General features: G+C 41.5%; 1 protein-coding gene across 1 annotated transcript; it reads left to right on the top strand.

Annotated features, from left to right (window-relative positions):
• The first annotated feature begins 270 nt into the window (after positions 1–270).
• Positions 271–16,691, top strand: LOC150083851 (clotting factor B-like). Its single transcript, XM_090375816.1, has 8 exons — positions 271–345; positions 750–832; positions 9,910–10,029; positions 10,466–10,539; positions 15,199–15,332; positions 15,497–15,753; positions 15,880–16,031; positions 16,240–16,691. The coding sequence occupies exons 2-8, from the start codon at positions 766–768 to the stop codon at positions 16,402–16,404; spliced, it is 969 nt and encodes a 322-aa protein (XP_090231942.1). The 5' UTR covers positions 271–345; positions 750–765; the 3' UTR covers positions 16,405–16,691.
• The last annotated feature ends 208 nt before the right edge of the window (positions 16,692–16,899 follow it).

The raw sequence follows: 16,899 nt of genomic DNA, 5'->3' as shown, positions 1-16,899 counted from the left end.
TCCTCATCTCATTTGATTTTTCATTTTCGGTGAAAATGCACAGTTATCTGGCAATTATCTAAAAGATACAACGTTGGTTTTCTTTGTCTCAAGGAAGTTTAGTGCCCCCCCTCAGCAAGAAGGAAGAAATTCTGCTAAGCTGGTGTTGCTCTCAGTTCTTGCAATACCGGAAAAGAGGTAGTGGGGAGATACTGATGACGAATTTCCGTTACTGGTTTCTTGTCGTAGTTTTGAATAGGACGAATTAAGTTCTTGCTTGGATGTGCCAACGGCATGTCAAGTTCTTACCTCACGATCACCTCCGGGCACCACTGTCAACTCCATTGCCGCAACCAGCAGTATAAGGTAATCAAACAGCCATTTTGTTCTGCCAGTAGCCTTCAACCACATCAGCTGTTCTATCAAGTTGAATGAGTTGCTTTTTATATGACAACGCTAACTCCAGCATCCTCTCATTAATTTGTTCTGTTTATTTTAATAACCTCCGATCTCTTGTAATATTTAAACCAAACACTTCAAAGAGGTTATTTCAAATTTTACAAATATCGCTTTTGCGAGCTTCAATATACGTTCGCCATTATCCAATTTTCAAGTGAATACACTAGATGGCGCTTATGACCATTGAGGGCATAGTGACGTCAAATCTTCTAAAGTGAAACTTGTTTGGTTTTCGCATTCATTTCTTATGTTAAGTAGAAATTAACTCAAATATATTTAAAGTTTCACTGGATTCACCTCAATCTTTGCAGGTAATTTGAATGCAAGATGACCAATGAGTCGATATTTGTAAGAAGTTTATTGAAATGGATATTGGTGTGCTTCTGTCTAGCAGGTAAGGCCCTTGAACCATTTTACCGCAATGTACCATTTAACTCCTGTTTATATTCTGTAAATGTACCAAAAGCACTATAGTTTATTACTACATTATTATTATTATTATTATTATTGTAAACGAATTCTCTTGATAAATAAAATTGTATTGTATTGTAAAAAAAAAAATTGTATTATTATTATTATTATTATTATTATTATTATTATTATTATTATTATTATTATTATTATTATTATTATTATTATTATTATTATTATTATTATTATTATTATTATTATTTGTTTATTTCCATAAGGAAACGCCGACCGGGCTAGCCGAGTGGGTAAAAAGTACCTGCCTGGCAACCCAAAGGTCGCGGGTTCGATTCCCGCCTCGGGCTTGGATCAAAGTACTGCAAAAACCTTGGGAGGTGCAATGTGGCCACAGAAGCCGATGCGCCAACAACTACCAAAATCAAAAAAAATCAATCAAAACCATAAGGAAACCACCCCGGGACGGCAAAGTGCCAGGAGGGTGCTGTACATATCAGGGTATAAGATACTACGTGCAGTGGGTTACATTTACTCAACACGTAGTCTCGTCCCGAAATACATTTTATGTTTAATATATACAGTATTTACACATTAATCATTCTGTACATACATTATACAACTGATATATTTACAATTCACTAATAATTCCATCTATAACTTACATATTAACATAACTGTTACAGAAGGTATATTTTTACAGTCAACAAATTATTATTGTTCTTAAAGCAAAAAGTTTCACTTTTATTCACAATTCTTTGGTACTTTGCAGCCGATTCATATTTCGGTAAGTCTGTACGAATTCTGGAAGATCTCTTTCCGGTATAGGTATGTTGAGGGTCTGACGGCTCCGGGGATTTCTCCCATCTCCGCGTATGTTCTTTGTGTCGAGTGACAGTACCCTGTCTATGCCAGAGGTTTAAAAATAATGTATGGGTCATGTGGTATGTAGTTTGTTGTGCCCATTGTTCATCCGGCCTGTTGGCCGCCGGGCCCCCAGTGGGACCCGGCGTTACCATACCTAGCGACGGGGACGCCGGCCGGGTGTACCAAGAGACTAATTATACTCTGGCAGGTCCTGTCACTTACTTTCCTGGGATTTCGGTGACGAGGACCTAAAATAAAGGTTGGAGTTATCGCTAAGTTGGAGTTATCGGTTTAAGTAAAATTGTATTTAGAAAGCGCTGCGTGGGGTTTTACGCTGAAAGAACTATTTCTAGAGAGCCTAAAAGGTCGGGCAAAATTTGATGTGATTTAAATTTGGACATGTCGGGCAGTCGCTGTACAAGAGAAAGTGTTGGGAGGGGAGGGTGAAGACTGGGGGGATGAAATAGGAAGAAGAGGGGTCGGATAGAGAGGTGACCCCCCATTATCAGTGGGGCATGCCCATGCCCCACCAGAGTGAAAATATGAGGAGGCGAGGAGAGGAGAAGAGCAAATACCCCCTCCCCCTCCCCCTCCCCGGAAAAAAAAAAAAAAAAAAACCGCACAAGGGAGTGCAGTTTTGGGTCGACAGTAGGCCATTCAAATCATCCTAAAGTCTTGTCTTTCTGTGGTATGGTGAGTTTTTTGCTTGTGTTTTTTTATTATTATTTTTTTTATTTTTTATTTGTTTGACCTCCTGCATTCTTTCTAGTTGGGTTGCCTTTGGTATATTTCTATCATTGTTTTCCTTCTAGAAAATAGATCCTGGGCATATTGACTGAGTGCCTTGTAGTCCTCTTGAGTGCCTAGCAGTCTGGGTTCTTGGTTGTCTGGGATATATTGGATTGACGTTATTAGCTGTAGTCGTAGGTCGTCATACAAATCGCACTCAAACATTAAGTGTCTCCAGGACTCCGGGTTGCCACAGGGACAGTCCGCGTTATTTATGATACCAAGTTGGTGTAGTTTAGCTTTAAACGGGCCGTGTCCTGTAAGGAGGAAGGTGGTATTTCGACCAGGGTGAAACCACACTGGCGCCTTAGGGTACAGCTTGGGGAGGAATCTTCTGGTCACTGCACCTTTTTCTGTGTTGCTCCATCTCCTCTGCCAAATCTGGATGAGGTGGTCGGTGATTCTTCTCTTCTCATAGTTGCGGTCATTAGTGATGTCAGTGGTGAGGTCATACATTGTAGCCGATGTGTTTCTGGCAAGATGGTAGAGCAGACCACAGCGGGTAGCTTCGAGATCCAGGGGTAGAACTCCTACCAGGACTTGGAGGGCAGCCGTGCTAGTCGTTCTAGTTGCTCTCGACATGGTAAGGAGGATGGTCCTCTGAATGGTTTCGAGGATCCGTTTATTCACTTCTAGTGCCGCCCTCGCGTACCAGACAGGGGAGCCATATGTGATGGCAGGGATGAAGAGAGCTTTGTAGTACAAAGACAGGGTAGTACGTCTGAGTTCCCAGTCCCTGCGAGTGACTCTAGCGAGGAGGGCCGCGTATCTTCTTATCTTTTGTTTAATATATTCTAGGTGTGGCTTGAAATTTAATTTTCTGTCCAGGATTATTCCTAGGTATTTAATCTGTTCGCACAGCTTAACTGTTTTGTTCTCAATCTTAATTTGTGGTGGTCTTCTTAAGTCTAGCGTACCTTTTAGCAGCACCGAATTTGTCTTGTCGGGTGCTAGTTTGAGCAAGTGTAGCTTCGTCCAATCTAGCAGCTTTTGCAGGGCATCATTTGCTTGGATTTCTAAGGAGGATCTGCTGTCAGCCTCAATGGTCAAGATCAAGTCATCTGCATAGGCCTGGGCCTCCACACCACCCAGATCCATGGCGAGGAATTCGTCCAGGACAAAGTTCCACAGGAGCGGCCCCAGGACAGAACCCTAGGGGCAGCCCCTGCGGACTGGGCGACTGAGGCATTTATATGGTGTGGTAACTTGCACTGCTCTATCAGCCAGGTAATCCTTCATGCAATAATAAAGATTCAATGGAAGGTTGGCAGCTCTGAGTCTCGCCAAGACGCTCGGCCACCAGAGGGTGTCAAACGCCCCAGCGAAATCCACTGCGATGACAAGGAAGTATTTCCTTTTACAATGGGCGACTCTAGAGAGGAGGTTCTGTATTGCTTCGATAGTGGATTTGCCAGGAGTAAATCCGTATTGCTTTGACATGTTAGGATTTGTCATTACAATGCCTTGTGATTCTTGTATGTAGCAGCCGTTCGAATATTTTACTGATGGTTGGTAGCAGGGCATTGGGTCTGTAGGAACTAGGTGTCTCTGGTGGCTTTGTTGGGTTTTTTAGGATCAGTTTTAAATTTGCTTTTTCCCACTGTAGTGGAAATTTACCTGCTTCCAGGCAGCAATTGAATAGTTTTAGCAGTAATTCAGGTATATGTTCCGTTGCTTCTTTTGCCATCTCCGGTTCAATTAGGTCCAGTCCAGGGCATTTCTTATTTTTCGCGCAGCTTGCTGCATCCTGAATTTCTTCTAAGGTGAAGGGGGTTTCTATTTGGTCATTATTATAGGAATTATTTGCTTGGCAGATAGCCTGCTGCTCATCTGTTAGTGTTGTTGGCAGCTCCTGAAGGATGTTGTCCAGGATGTTCCCAATCGACTCCTCCCAGGTTATGGTTAAATTTCCTTGTGCTGTTTTGGTGGCTGTCACGACTTCCCCCCTGGAGAGTTTGTGAGTGGTAATTTTGTATACCACCCCCCAGGGGTTGCTGTTTCCTGACCCTTGTACCAACCTCTCCCATGATTCCCTTTTATTTTTCTTTATCTGTTCAGTATAACAATTTCTAGCGATTCTATATTGGTTCCTGAGTTCAGTGACTTCTTGTTGCGGCCAATTCCTCCTAGCCCTCTGAAATTGTTTCCTTCTGTGTTGTACTATTTTCCTCATTCGTGTGAGCTCTGGAGTCCACCAGGGCGTGGCCCCTGCAATGGGGATTCTTCTCTTCATGGCTTTCTCTGCTGCTTCTGTTATTATTTTTGTTAAATCCTTCTGGAGTCGTTCTGGGTTTTCGCTCCCGCATTCCTGCTCCCTCAGTGTGTGCAGGTATTGCTGGCCTGCTGTGCGTAGAGTCTCTCGGAAGGTGTCCCAGTTTGCCTTGCTTAGGGCGAATCTATTTAGCATGTGCCTGTCGGCAGCTGTCCTTGTCAAGTTCCTTTCTAATGTGAAGGTTATTGTACGATGGTCCGAGGTCGTCCAGGCATTTCTAACCGTCCAATTTGTGATGTGGGTGTCTATGTTTCTTGTGGCTAATGTTATGTCAATCTCTGCTTCCCGTAAGGTGTTGCAGAAGGTCGGGAGGCAGAAGGGTTGGTTTTTAACAACAAATATGGAGTTGGCCAGGTGCTCCTCGAGCCTTTGCCCATTTGTTGAGCCTCTTCTTTCAGGCGTGGTACTGTGCCAGAGGGGGGGATCTGCAGTTGACGTCTGCCCCCACTATTATCTTGTTTCCGCTTAGTGCAGTTTGAAGATTCTCCAGGTATGTTATCGCATAGTCGATTTCTGCCCCTGGCCTGCAGTATAGAGCAACCACATAAAGACTTCCCAGAGAGGTGACAAGGTGGGCACATGCTGCCCATGGTGTGCAGAATTGTGGGATTTTTGTGACCGTGATATGGGGGTTCCTGATTATCACAGTTGCCCACGGGGTTTCATCTGTGTACTGCACAATTTTGTATTTAATAGGATACCCCCGTACTTGCTTTTGGTGCGTGTACGGCTCCAATATTATGAGGATGTCAGCATTTTCATCGTCAGCTTTTAGTCGGACTTGCTCCGCCACCGCTCTGGCACGCTGTGCATTGAGCTGGTGGAATGTGAGAACGCTGGAGTTGAATTGTTTATGGTGTGTGGCCATAATCTATTCTCTGTTGGTAGGAACTCTTGATTTTTTGGTATGTCGGACACCCAGTATCCCGGATGGAGTGTGAGTGCTCCAGTTTCAGACTCTTACAGTTTGCGCAGGTTGGTGCGTCGGTTTTGTTGGGGCAGGTATTGTACTCATGCCCTTTGCCAGAGCAGTGGCCGCAGGTTGGCTCTCTTTGTGTGCAAGTATGAGTGGTGTGGCCATATCTGCAGCAGCGAAAGCACTTGGGAATGGATATATGTTCCCTGTATCTCAGGCTGCTCCATTCTATATATATTCTGTTTTGGGTGCTTAAGATTTGCCAAGCAGATGGCGCCAGTTCCACCGTCCAATTTACTCCCATCCCGTTCTTTGCTTTTATTTTGAACTTTGGAAAAATCAGCTCAGAGGGTTCCAACTCTGGGAAGTGGCTCTGTAAGTTCTTTCTATAAATCTCGTTGGTTAATTGCTGCGGATCCATGTCATACTCTACATCAAATATTAGTATAGTTGGGCCTTTCTTTTTCGGTAATTCTGCCTTTAGCCCTAATGTGGTTATTTTCTCATTTGCTTTTATTTCTTCTATCTCCTTCTCGCTCTCAGTCTCAATCATCTCTTTCCGGTATGAATTCTGGAAGATCTCTTTCCGGTATTTTGCATCCTCACACAGTTTTTCGGCATCTATGTGTAGTGAGTTAAATATTTTCGCTGCATTTGATGGGAAGAATCCTTACAGGCTACTAAGATTGTTCCGGACTGAACGCAGTGGATTATTTACTTCTCCGCAACGTCTACCAGTGGCACGCGGTTTGACTAGAATATTATCCAGGACTGGAGCATCTACTCTGCCTGTGAGCATTTGTGCGAGAGTGTGTATGTTCCTGTTAATTTTCCGCTGCATCCAGGGTGTGATGTTAAGGTTTGAGTAGAGAATGGCCCTTGAGATAGTAAAAGGGTGGCCAGCAACTCTGTTAAACCATCGCAAGAACCAGTACTCGATCCCAAGGACGGACTTATAATGTGAATCTGGAGCTGAAGCCAGATTTGCGAGGCATACATTGCAATTGGCAGGACACACATTAAAATGTACTTGGTCGCTAGATGATGATCACTAATTCCTACCAGTTCCTGTCTAGTAGCCCATAAAGCGGCGAATATTTTTGTCTTCATATGGGCGAAGTGTTGAGCAAAGGTGAGTCTGTCATCCCACTTAAGACCCAGGTCCAGGTGAGAGTGCACTTTTTCCACACTAGACCCGTTCACAGAGATCGAGATGTCATTTTTATTCTGCTTGTAAGCTATGGTCATTTGGGCAGACTTCTGTGCATTAATACGGAGCCCGATGCAATCCAGGTAGCTCTCAAATTCTCGAATTGTGCTATTTGCCATCTGACAAATACCTTCTGCTGATTCATGGTCTTTGGAAGTGATGAAGAATTTTACATCGTCAGCATATGTTATAAAGTCATGGTACTGTGCAAGAAACGGCTCCAGGGCGGCCGCGAAAAGGGTAGCCGAAAGAACTCCCCCTTGTGGCACTCCTCGCGAGATGGTAAAGCAAGATTGTAGCTTTTGGTGCTTAACAATAAGTTTTCTACGTTCTATCAGGCTGGTTATTAGAGTTAACAAATTTCTTCTTACATTAAAATAATTCCTTAAAATCGCAATGAGTGCTGGAGTTGAGACGTTGTCGTAGGCTGCGGAGATATCCAAAAAAATAATATCAATTTGCTTTTTCTCATTTAGTGCTTTCTGCACGCGAAAAAGGGTTTCCAGTAAGTTTGTTATTGTTGATCTACCCGAAATAACTGAGTGCAAATGTGGTGGTCTATGGCTGAAGCAGTGTTGATTGATGGTGGGAAGAAGCGCTTTTTCGAATACCTTCTGTAGGGTGCAACTGACAGAAATTGGTCTGTAATCCTTAGCCAGTTTTGGGTGTTTAATCTTTGGTATTGGGGTTACAATGTAATTTTTCCAAGCTTGCGGGAAAGCTCCTGACCTGATGATTTCCTGATAGATGTGCAGTAATAAATCTATTATAAATGGGCTACTTATTTTAAGGATGAACATTGGAAATTTGTCTGGTCCAACAGTGGCCTTATTGGGCAGATCGTTGATTGCTTTCATTACGCTCTCTTTGGTGATCTGTATTCCACTCAAAGGAGGTCTTGTTGGTTCCTCTCTTGCCGAATAGTTTCGCATGTTTAAATCTTTCAGGAGGTCCAAAATGTTGTTACCATTATCAGTGTTCTCAATTTGATTCAGTCCATGCAGGTTACCAAAAGTGTTATTAGCCCATTCCTTGAAAATGCATTCGGTCATATTTTCGGTGCTATTTCTATTGCTAGTAATTCTTTTTGCTCGTTTTAGTTTGTTACGAATAAAACTGCAGTGTGCCTGTCGTTTTGCTTTGATGAAATGTGCTCTTTCCTTCTTGTAACGAATGTGATCGAAGGGATGACCCGTTCTTTGCCATTTTCTATACAGTTTTTGCTTCCTGAGGAAACTTGCTTTCAGTTGTGGGTTAAACCATTCTTTTGTTTGGTATAGCTCTATTAGAGTGATCATTTCTAAAGCTTCGTCTACTGGCTTTTCTTGCAGGTCATTCCAGTTGTAACTAGTCAGGTGACTGAGAATGACCTCTGCATTAATATACTTCACGGAGAAAAGATACTTACTTTGCTTTTCCCAGTTCGTGTGGTTACCCTGCATGCATTTGTGTATCTTTAGTGCTGCTTCTATTTCAATGGGATTGTGGTCCGACTTAAATTTTATGCAGTTTTGCGCTAGCCTTATGTCTAAGGAACTATGATACAACAGGTCAAGTTGCTGCATTCCCCTTGTCACTGGTGTCGGGAGCTGCGTTAAGTGCAATGCACCCAATGTCGCATCCAGCTCTTTCTTGGCCTCCCTGTGTTTCGGAAGAGGCAAATTAAAGTCTCCCGCTATTATTGTGTCGACTGATGGCTTTAGATTTGTAGCAAGCCAAGCATAGAGTTCGTTTCTTGTCTCCTTTGTGTGCTCAGGTGGGAGGTATATGATGCATATCTGTATTTTCACGTGCTCTTTTGAAAAGGTAACGCAAATCCCTTCAATATTATTTGAATTGGTTGTTCGTTCTCTTATAGGCTGGTATTTATTTTGATAGCAAATTATAACCCCCCCCTCCTCCTCGCCTATCTGTTCTTCCGGTTCCCACACATTTGCAGTTTGCTGCCGCAGTTAGCCGATCTAACTGTTTTCCATTTCCCAACCAGGTTTCGATTAGGCAAATGAAATCCAGGTCCTCGTACATCATCATCGTTTGTAGGGTGTGGAGCTTATTTGAGATGCTCCTCACGTTTTGTGCAAACAGGTGGATGTGATGTTCTGCATCCCCAGCTGGGGGTAGTTTTCTTGATTGCTATTGAGCCCGATTCCTTGCATCATTTTTATCCAGTGGTCTGGCCCATCTGTCTCTGTAGGGCTTGACTAAGGTACCTACTGGCCAGGCGCTTACGTCTTGTAGGCGAGTTGCTTTATCTGGTGGACAAGAGATTATAAAGGAGGAGTAAGCTGGGTGTCGTGTTTTCACTTGCTTTACTTCTACAGTTATCCCATGTTCGCCCTCACACATGGCTTTAATGTTTCTGGGCTGTGTTGTGGGTCCCAGCCTTGATACAAAAATTTGCTCTCTGGTTGCAACGGAAGTAATGTACATTTCAGAAAACCGTTTGTTTGTTTCAGGTGTGTTACAAGAAGTCACGTTAATACTTTCTCTGTGAACTGGATTACGTCGTCGGCTGTCCTCGGCGAGAGTAGGCATGAAATTTTGGGATGGGCGGGTTTTTCTACCCTCAAAAGTGTTATGCTTTTTAGGTAGCATAGTGATATGCGCATAAGTGAGTGGGTTTGCAGGAACATGATTTGAGGGGGAAGATGTAACTTTGGCGTTCGTGCTCTTGGAATACATGCATGCCCCAGTCATTTCAGTGGATTCCTGTTGTTCTAATATTTCTGAGACTTCTTTATTTTGGTTCCGACTTTTCCTAGTGGAATGTGTGGAGCCATTTTCTTGTGCTGCCCCTAAAGTTTCACTGGGTTTGGTGCTATTGCTTGCGAGGTCCTGCTGCAGACAGACAGTTCGCGGCTGGGCTTGAAATTCACATATTATTTGGCTGTCTTGTAGTTTTACAATTTGTTCTGATATGTTTTCCCCGAATTCAATTCTTTTCTTGTCTTCTGTTTGTGATTTTCAATGCTCATTTAAATATTTTGTTTTCAGGAGATGTGGGACTCTTTCGTCTCCAAGATCCGGACCAAAGACTGGACGATAATGCTGTGCCTCTGCATGTTCCAAAGAATTTTTCTCGACCTCGCGTACGAAGACAAACGTGGAAAAGAGGTAAGAGTCATAACCCCCCCCCCCCCATTAAATATGCTTAAATCCATAAAGTAGTCTGAAACCAGTGGGAGTTCCAGTTACAAACTTCCTGGATTAATTAAACTCAAATATTGGAGTTTTCGAAATGATTAACTCTTCGTAGATGAACTTCGGTTCGCCTCAATCCCCCCCCCCCCCCCGAATAATTGGAGGTGGCAAGAATTTCACCTGATCGTACGTTTAGGTGTAACACTCATAGAATAAAACTGTGCGCTGTTATATTGGCTGCCATTAAACCACTTCCAATGGACTTGTAAACTCCGTTTGACTCTAGTTGGCTTTGCTGTATTATAGAAAGAGTTCATCTAATAAATATTATAACTGGTTGCATCATATATTGCTTTATATAAGAAAATAAGTATTTTTGTGTCTCAGATCTCTATCCGTTTTCTTTCAGAATGCGGGTTCTCTTTGAATCCGGAGTTTATTGGTTTTGGACAGCGTGGCCCTAACCGAAAATATCCGTGGATGGTAAGTACTATTTATTAAGAAGTTTCTTGTTTAAGATAAAATTGCTTTTTTTAAGCAAAAATTGAAAATTAAACATTGGAAAGTTTTTAATTAACTTGAGGGCATATACGTGGGAAACTATTAAGCAGTGATCCAATAAAAAATCTTTTAACTACTGAAATATTACAATTGTTCAATATTGGTAGATGTACAAATGAATATATAAATTTATTCAGTTTTAAAACAATCCAGCAACTTAGTAAAGGCTAAGATCCAAATTTATACATTGAATCCAACATCGAAGAGGAATTTCAATATGTCAGTCCGAAATATAATTTCAATATGTCAGTTTGAAAAGTACGTGGCCTGAATATGAAGAGTTTAGTTGAGGAGTGTGGTAACGTGTTACTTTTTCAATGTAGCAGCTTTCGAGTCAGTACACTTTTACCACTGGTGCTGCGATACGATGGTTCCAGCTGAAAAGAAAGTCCCACATGGGCCTCCAAGCATTGATATTACTGTCGGTGGGAAGGTAAACGACAGCCAATATAGAAGATGGTCCAACATTTCAAAGCAGCACTCATGCAGTGCAGTTATGTTAATGGGAGACTTGTGAGCAGTCTCGTTGTCCTGGTGGAACAAGACTCATTTGCTGAGTTTTCCTTGGTGTTTTTCTTTGATGTTTTCATGCAGATGCCTCACAAGGTCTGTAATATACCCCTGTGACTGACTCGCCTTTCTGAAGGTAGGCCACTATCAACAGTCCGCCAGTGTCCCCTTCATCTTGCCAGCAGACGGAATCGACTTGGCTTTCTTTGGATGAGGAAATCAGCTGTTTCCACGGTTTAGATTGCTTCTTTGGCTGAAAGTGGTGGACCTACGTCTCACCCCTGGTCACCAACCTGGCAAAGGAAATTACTATTTAATGTGGTATACATTATGTACAGAAATTTTTCGCACTGTACCACTACCCATTCTTACTCGGGCTATGAACTTTTCAACCCCTCATCTTATATTTGGACTGCATTGCACATAGTGTTTAGGGTGAAACGACACCAATGGTTTCTCAGAACTCGAGATCAGTTCTCTTGTGTTGAATACAGTGCATATAAAGGCCAGATAGTGTGTGATATGAAGTATATGTAGTGAAGTGTACAGTTTTGTTGTTCATCTGGCTTTTTAGCCTATAGGGGATCCATGGAGCACCACCGACCACTAGTTACTTTACCAAGAGAATGAAGCTGGACCAGGTGGTAGAGATTAAGTACTGTGGCAAGGCGAATCCTGGTTTCGCCTGAGTTTACCAGGGAGGACCTATAAAAAAAGAATCAGCACTTTTTAATGGAAAGAAGATCGTGGGAGATAGCATAAGTTTGGGAGTACAGATGAAGGCGAATGATAAGAAGACTTCTACCAGGAAAAGAGGAGTCAAAGGGACAAAGGAGCACTCCCGTACAGGAAGCCTGTCCTTCACAGGCAGGCACTGTTAAGAGCAGAAAAAGATTTGAGGTTGTAGAGCCCACCTGACGAAACGTTTGGGATAGGAGGTGGGGGAAGTGGCTAATTGAAGGGTTTTAGGCATTGCTCACTGCCCCCAATAAAGACATAAGAAAAGGTGCTGTATGCAAGGGGGGAGGCGCTATGGTGCGCTTTGTAGACATGTAAGTATAAATTCCACACTGGCAAGACCAGCTAGAGCCTGTGTAAGCAGATTAGCATTAATAGAGGCATGTGATGCAAGGAAGCAAGCTTATACAGAATCAGCCAAAAAATGAATAAATAAATAAATTAAAAATTCCCATTTCACTCCCATTCATTCGAAATGTTCTTCTATATCTGCCTTGAATTCATTTAAGATGCCAACTTCCAAAAGGACAGATGGAAGTTTGTTCCAGCAATCAACCACCCGCTGGCTAAAGGCAAATTTCCTCACATCTATCCTACAACTGTCTTTCCTCAATTTGAATTATGCCCCGTCAAGTGCGGAATCTGATCAAAAGAAAGAATCCCATCAGCCTTAAACACTTCAATCAGATCGCCTCGCAGGTGCCTAGTCTCCAGACGTTGCAATTTGCAGAACTTTAGCCTTTCTTGGTAATAGCAACCCTTATTTCTCCTCACCAATTTCGTTACCCAACTCGTTCCAACAGTTCTACATTCTTCCTAAAATGAGGACTCCAGACCTGTACTCAAGGCATAGCCATACCATTGCCTTATACAAAGAAATAATCACCTCCTTGTCCCTGATAGCTAAATTCCTGTATAGAAATTTTGCAAAATTCCAATAAGAAAACGTTATATTTGACTGCACAATTACTCCCAAGTCCTTTTCATTCTCCACTACCTTGAATGTAGTAGCTCATATTTCATACATTACTCTGGGACTACTGCTACCCATATTCGGTACTTTACTTTACATTTGTCAATGTTAAACTTCAGTTGCCGCCTCTCAGCCCATCTGCCCCACTCCTTTAAACCTAGTTGCAGTAGCGTACTGTTATTAACAATCAATATCATTGATAAATATAGAAAACTTCATCAATATCATTGATAAATATGCAAAACAGCGATGTGCTCAGCACAGACTCCTGGGGATACCACTAATAACATTAATCCAAGAAGACCAGTGTCCATTGATTACCACTCTCTGTCTTCTCCCACACAAACATCCCTTTATCCATTGCAGCAACTTGCCCTTAATGCGATAACTCCCCAATTTGTACAGCTGTCTTCCATGTGCAACAGTATCAAAAGCTTTTTCTGAAATCCAAGTACATGATATCAAAATTAATTTTTTTGCATCCAGTCTTTTGTGATCACATCATAGTATCCTATCACATTGGTCAGACAAGACTCCCCCTTAACAAACCCATGCTGCGACTGAACTATAACTGCAGTCTTGTCTAGATGATCACACAGTGCATCTTTAACCAGGGACTCCATTATTTTACCCGGAACAGAAGTTAAACTAACAGGTCTGTGACTCGTATCCCCCTTTGATCCCCTCTTTGTGGATTGGGGATACTTTCGCACATCTCCAGTCTGTGGCGACCTCCCCTCAGTCAAGGATTTATCATAATAATGGCTAAGAGTTTGCTTACTTACTTTGCTGCTTCCTTTAATATAACTGGATAGATCACATCCACCCCAGGTGCCTTTCTTATGTTAATCTTCAGAAATTTCTCCTCCACTTTGCTTTCAGTTATTACCAAATCATTGAACTGCCTGTTAGAGTTTGATTTGCTTCTGTCCTCCACCTCCTTTCAGACTTCCTCATATCAGAATGTAGATGCAAAATATTCATTCATTTGGTCAGCTACCTCAGCAGGATCATCAACAGTTGAATCACGGATATCAAAATCTCTTGCTCCATGTCGGCCATAGGGGACATTGCATCAGCAAGGCAGGGAATGTGTCCTAAATAGGTCTCTCCACTGGTCAATGTGATTTTGGATGGGGCTATCAAAAAAAACAAGCACTCTATATATATATATGCCAACCACATAAACTCACCTGTCATAGATGTACACGACACATTTTGTTTTTCAGTCTCAGCTTTACAAGCACTCAGGAATCCCACGTGCACCCATTCATGCCCGGTACTTTCATTACCAATGCACTGCCCACTTAAACATCCATGATTACATTGGGTGGGAAACATATGCCGACAGACCAGTCTTGTCTTGGTTTGCCTGAATGAGGACAGGACCTCATGTGGGATAAGTCCTTGCGAAGAAATTTCATCTGCTGATTAGTATCTTGAAGAAACAATTACTGTTGTGTTATTTGCTCGCGTGCTGCAAAAACCGCTTATGCATATTCATCAACTGGCCAGTCGATGAATTGCTGGGCAATTGCACTAATGGCAAAACGTGAGGTCAATGTCATTCTCCCATTTGGTGCTACTGAATATTGATAATTTATGAAGTCTGTTCAAGGCTGTGCCACAGGTCCTCCAGTTGCTGTCCGTTGCTTGTGCCCCTTCGAGCATCTGTGCAGCTGAACCAGAGACCTTATCTACAATTTTCTCCACAGACACTGGCAACCTGCAGCCAGATTATGTGGCAAGGGTAGTCTGAAGGTAGTGGATGCTGGGGGCACTATCTTCACCTATAGTAAGGAGATATTACGAGGAGGATTCCCAACTGTATTTTGGGTCCAAGTTCCAGAGAAGAATTGACGAAAAAACTGATAAAAGTTTTATTAGTTTTTTTCACCAGTTTTTCCTTCTCTAAAAGGTTTCAAATTTGAAAATTTGTAATCATAACTTCTGTGCTAATCGTAACTCAAGTTAGGACCCCTATCCTGAGTTGGTGGAAAGAAATGTAGAGGTGAATAAGAATATCAGCGTGGTGGTCAACGTACATTAACCTGTTTCCCACTTTTCTTCGAGATACTGTGGATCGAAATTAAGTTCTTCTTTTGCCACTTAAGTACAGACTGTCTGATGGAAGAATTCTTATGACAGCATCATACGAATCCTCCAATCTTAAATGTAAAAAAATTAATTAAATAATAATTGACAAATAATTTATTAAGTTAATAATTAAGTTTATTTTTATTTTTAAAATTAAATTTAATTATTTAAAATTTAAGTTTAAATTTTTAAATTGCCAGCGTTCTTTTTTTAATGTTTTATTAATTTAATGAAAAATCGCTCGTGAAATTAATAATTTATAGGTGGCGCTAATTCGGGTTCGTCGTTCTCAAAGAGGTCAGGAGGCTTTATTGTTTCAATGTGGCGGGGCCCTTGTTTCTCCTCGATATGTCCTCACAGCGGCTCATTGTCTTGTGGATATTAACGGAAATAATATGTAAGTGAAAATATCTTGTGTGCTTTTAAAAATTATGTAAATTGGTTAAATTTCCTCTCAGAATTTTTTGATTAAATATTAACTCGAAAAGGATGACCTTTGGAATTATTCTTTTCGATGACCAGTCAAGGGCACCTTCAACAAACTTTTTTTTTTAACTTCAGGTCACCAAATGAACTCAAAATTAGACACGGATGGGTTTATCTTGAGTATGGGCAGAACTACAACGTCGAAAATATCACAATCCACCCTTATTATAACGAGACTGACTTGAGCAACGATATCGCCATGGTGAAGCTAACCAATGCTGTTAGGCCTGTTGAGGATGATGTCATGGCAATATGCCTACCATCTAACGCTACCCTTGATAATAAATTAGATACCACAGTCACAGTTGCTAATTGGGGACAACCCAATTCAAGTAACTGGAACAGCATAACTGGTTGGAGAAATCCTCTATGATTCAAATTGAATTATGATGTTTTTATGTCTTCTGTTATTTACTGATAACTTGAATGACTGTTTTTTTTTTTTTTTTTTTCGACAGCGCCCAGTTCCCCCATTTCCTTGCAGGAAGCCAGCATTCAAATTGTAAGCAGAAAGCATTGTGAGCCAGTTTCACCTCTTGTGACTTCTAACGAAAACTCTAGGAGTTACCTCTGTGCAGGAGACGTCGATGAAAAAAGAAGGGCATCCAAGGTAGATTATTAATTCGTTAGATCCCCTTTTTTATATCATGTAAACGATCCCATTTTCCATCTTTGGAAAAGGGGATCTCTTCCTCAGTATAAAATTAGAATCCCTTTTCAAGTTTAAATATCGTATTTATTTGGACATGAAGCCGCATTTTGGGGGTGGGAGAGTCACAGTATTTCCACAATGTTGACAATTATTTTTATAATTTCAGGGTGACCCTGGCGGTCTGCTGATGTTAAGAGAATCTCGGAACAGATTCACTATAATTGGTGTGGTGTCAGCAGGATCTGAAGAATTTTCTCAATCTCGAACTCCCGCCATTTATACCAGAGTCTCACAGTTTATGAACTGGATTCAGCAGTCCATGATATCATAACAGACTGGTACCTTTCTCTTTGTCTTCTTAAAATGTCCGTACAAATGTTTTATGCGTGGTTTTCAATGCCATGGATTATTTCTATTCTGTTCAGCACCATGAAACACTGTTGTTTGGAGTGTTATGAGAATATCATCCCCTGATGAAAACGTTTTTACTAGAGGGTGACTTCCCCGGAGGGGAATAACACAGAGGTTGAAAATTACTGTGAAACATTGATGAACAGCACTTCCATTTTAGGCTTTTAATATTTCTTCTCGGTGTTTCTCTGGATAGATCTTACAAGATATCACACGTGCCATTTTCATATGCTCATGAGCCATTTGAATAACTGTAATTTCAGATTGAAATTTGTCCAGTGTTTGTGCATTATTAAGACACATTAAACGAATATCTCACTTACCTTTTGTCCTAGTATAATAAAACGTTTTTGAGTTAGTGTTTGTTTCTTACATTTTTAGTGAATAGTGTAGGTGAATCCAAAAAAAAAAAAAA

The sequence above is a fragment of the Mastigoproctus giganteus genome, chromosome 6 (genome assembly GCF_048544385.1).
Source record: "Mastigoproctus giganteus isolate SK-2022 chromosome 6, ASM4854438v1, whole genome shotgun sequence".
In the NCBI taxonomy this organism is placed as follows: domain Eukaryota; kingdom Metazoa; phylum Arthropoda; class Arachnida; order Uropygi; family Thelyphonidae; genus Mastigoproctus; species Mastigoproctus giganteus.
Note: the sequence above shows the minus strand (reverse complement) of the source record. Positions and strands in the feature narration are given on the sequence as shown.

Excerpts from the sequence above, each read along its gene's own strand:
- LOC150083851 (XM_090375816.1), top strand. The coding sequence starts at position 766 with ATGACCAATGAGTCGATATTTGTAAGAAGTTTATTGAAATGGATATTG. Across the intron at positions 15,754-15,879 it reads TTGGGGACAACCCAATTCAA|CGCCCAGTTCCCCCATTTCC; the intron begins GTAACTGGAACA and ends TTTTTTCGACAG. Across the intron at positions 16,032-16,239 it reads AAAAAAGAAGGGCATCCAAG|GGTGACCCTGGCGGTCTGCT; the intron begins GTAGATTATTAA and ends TTATAATTTCAG.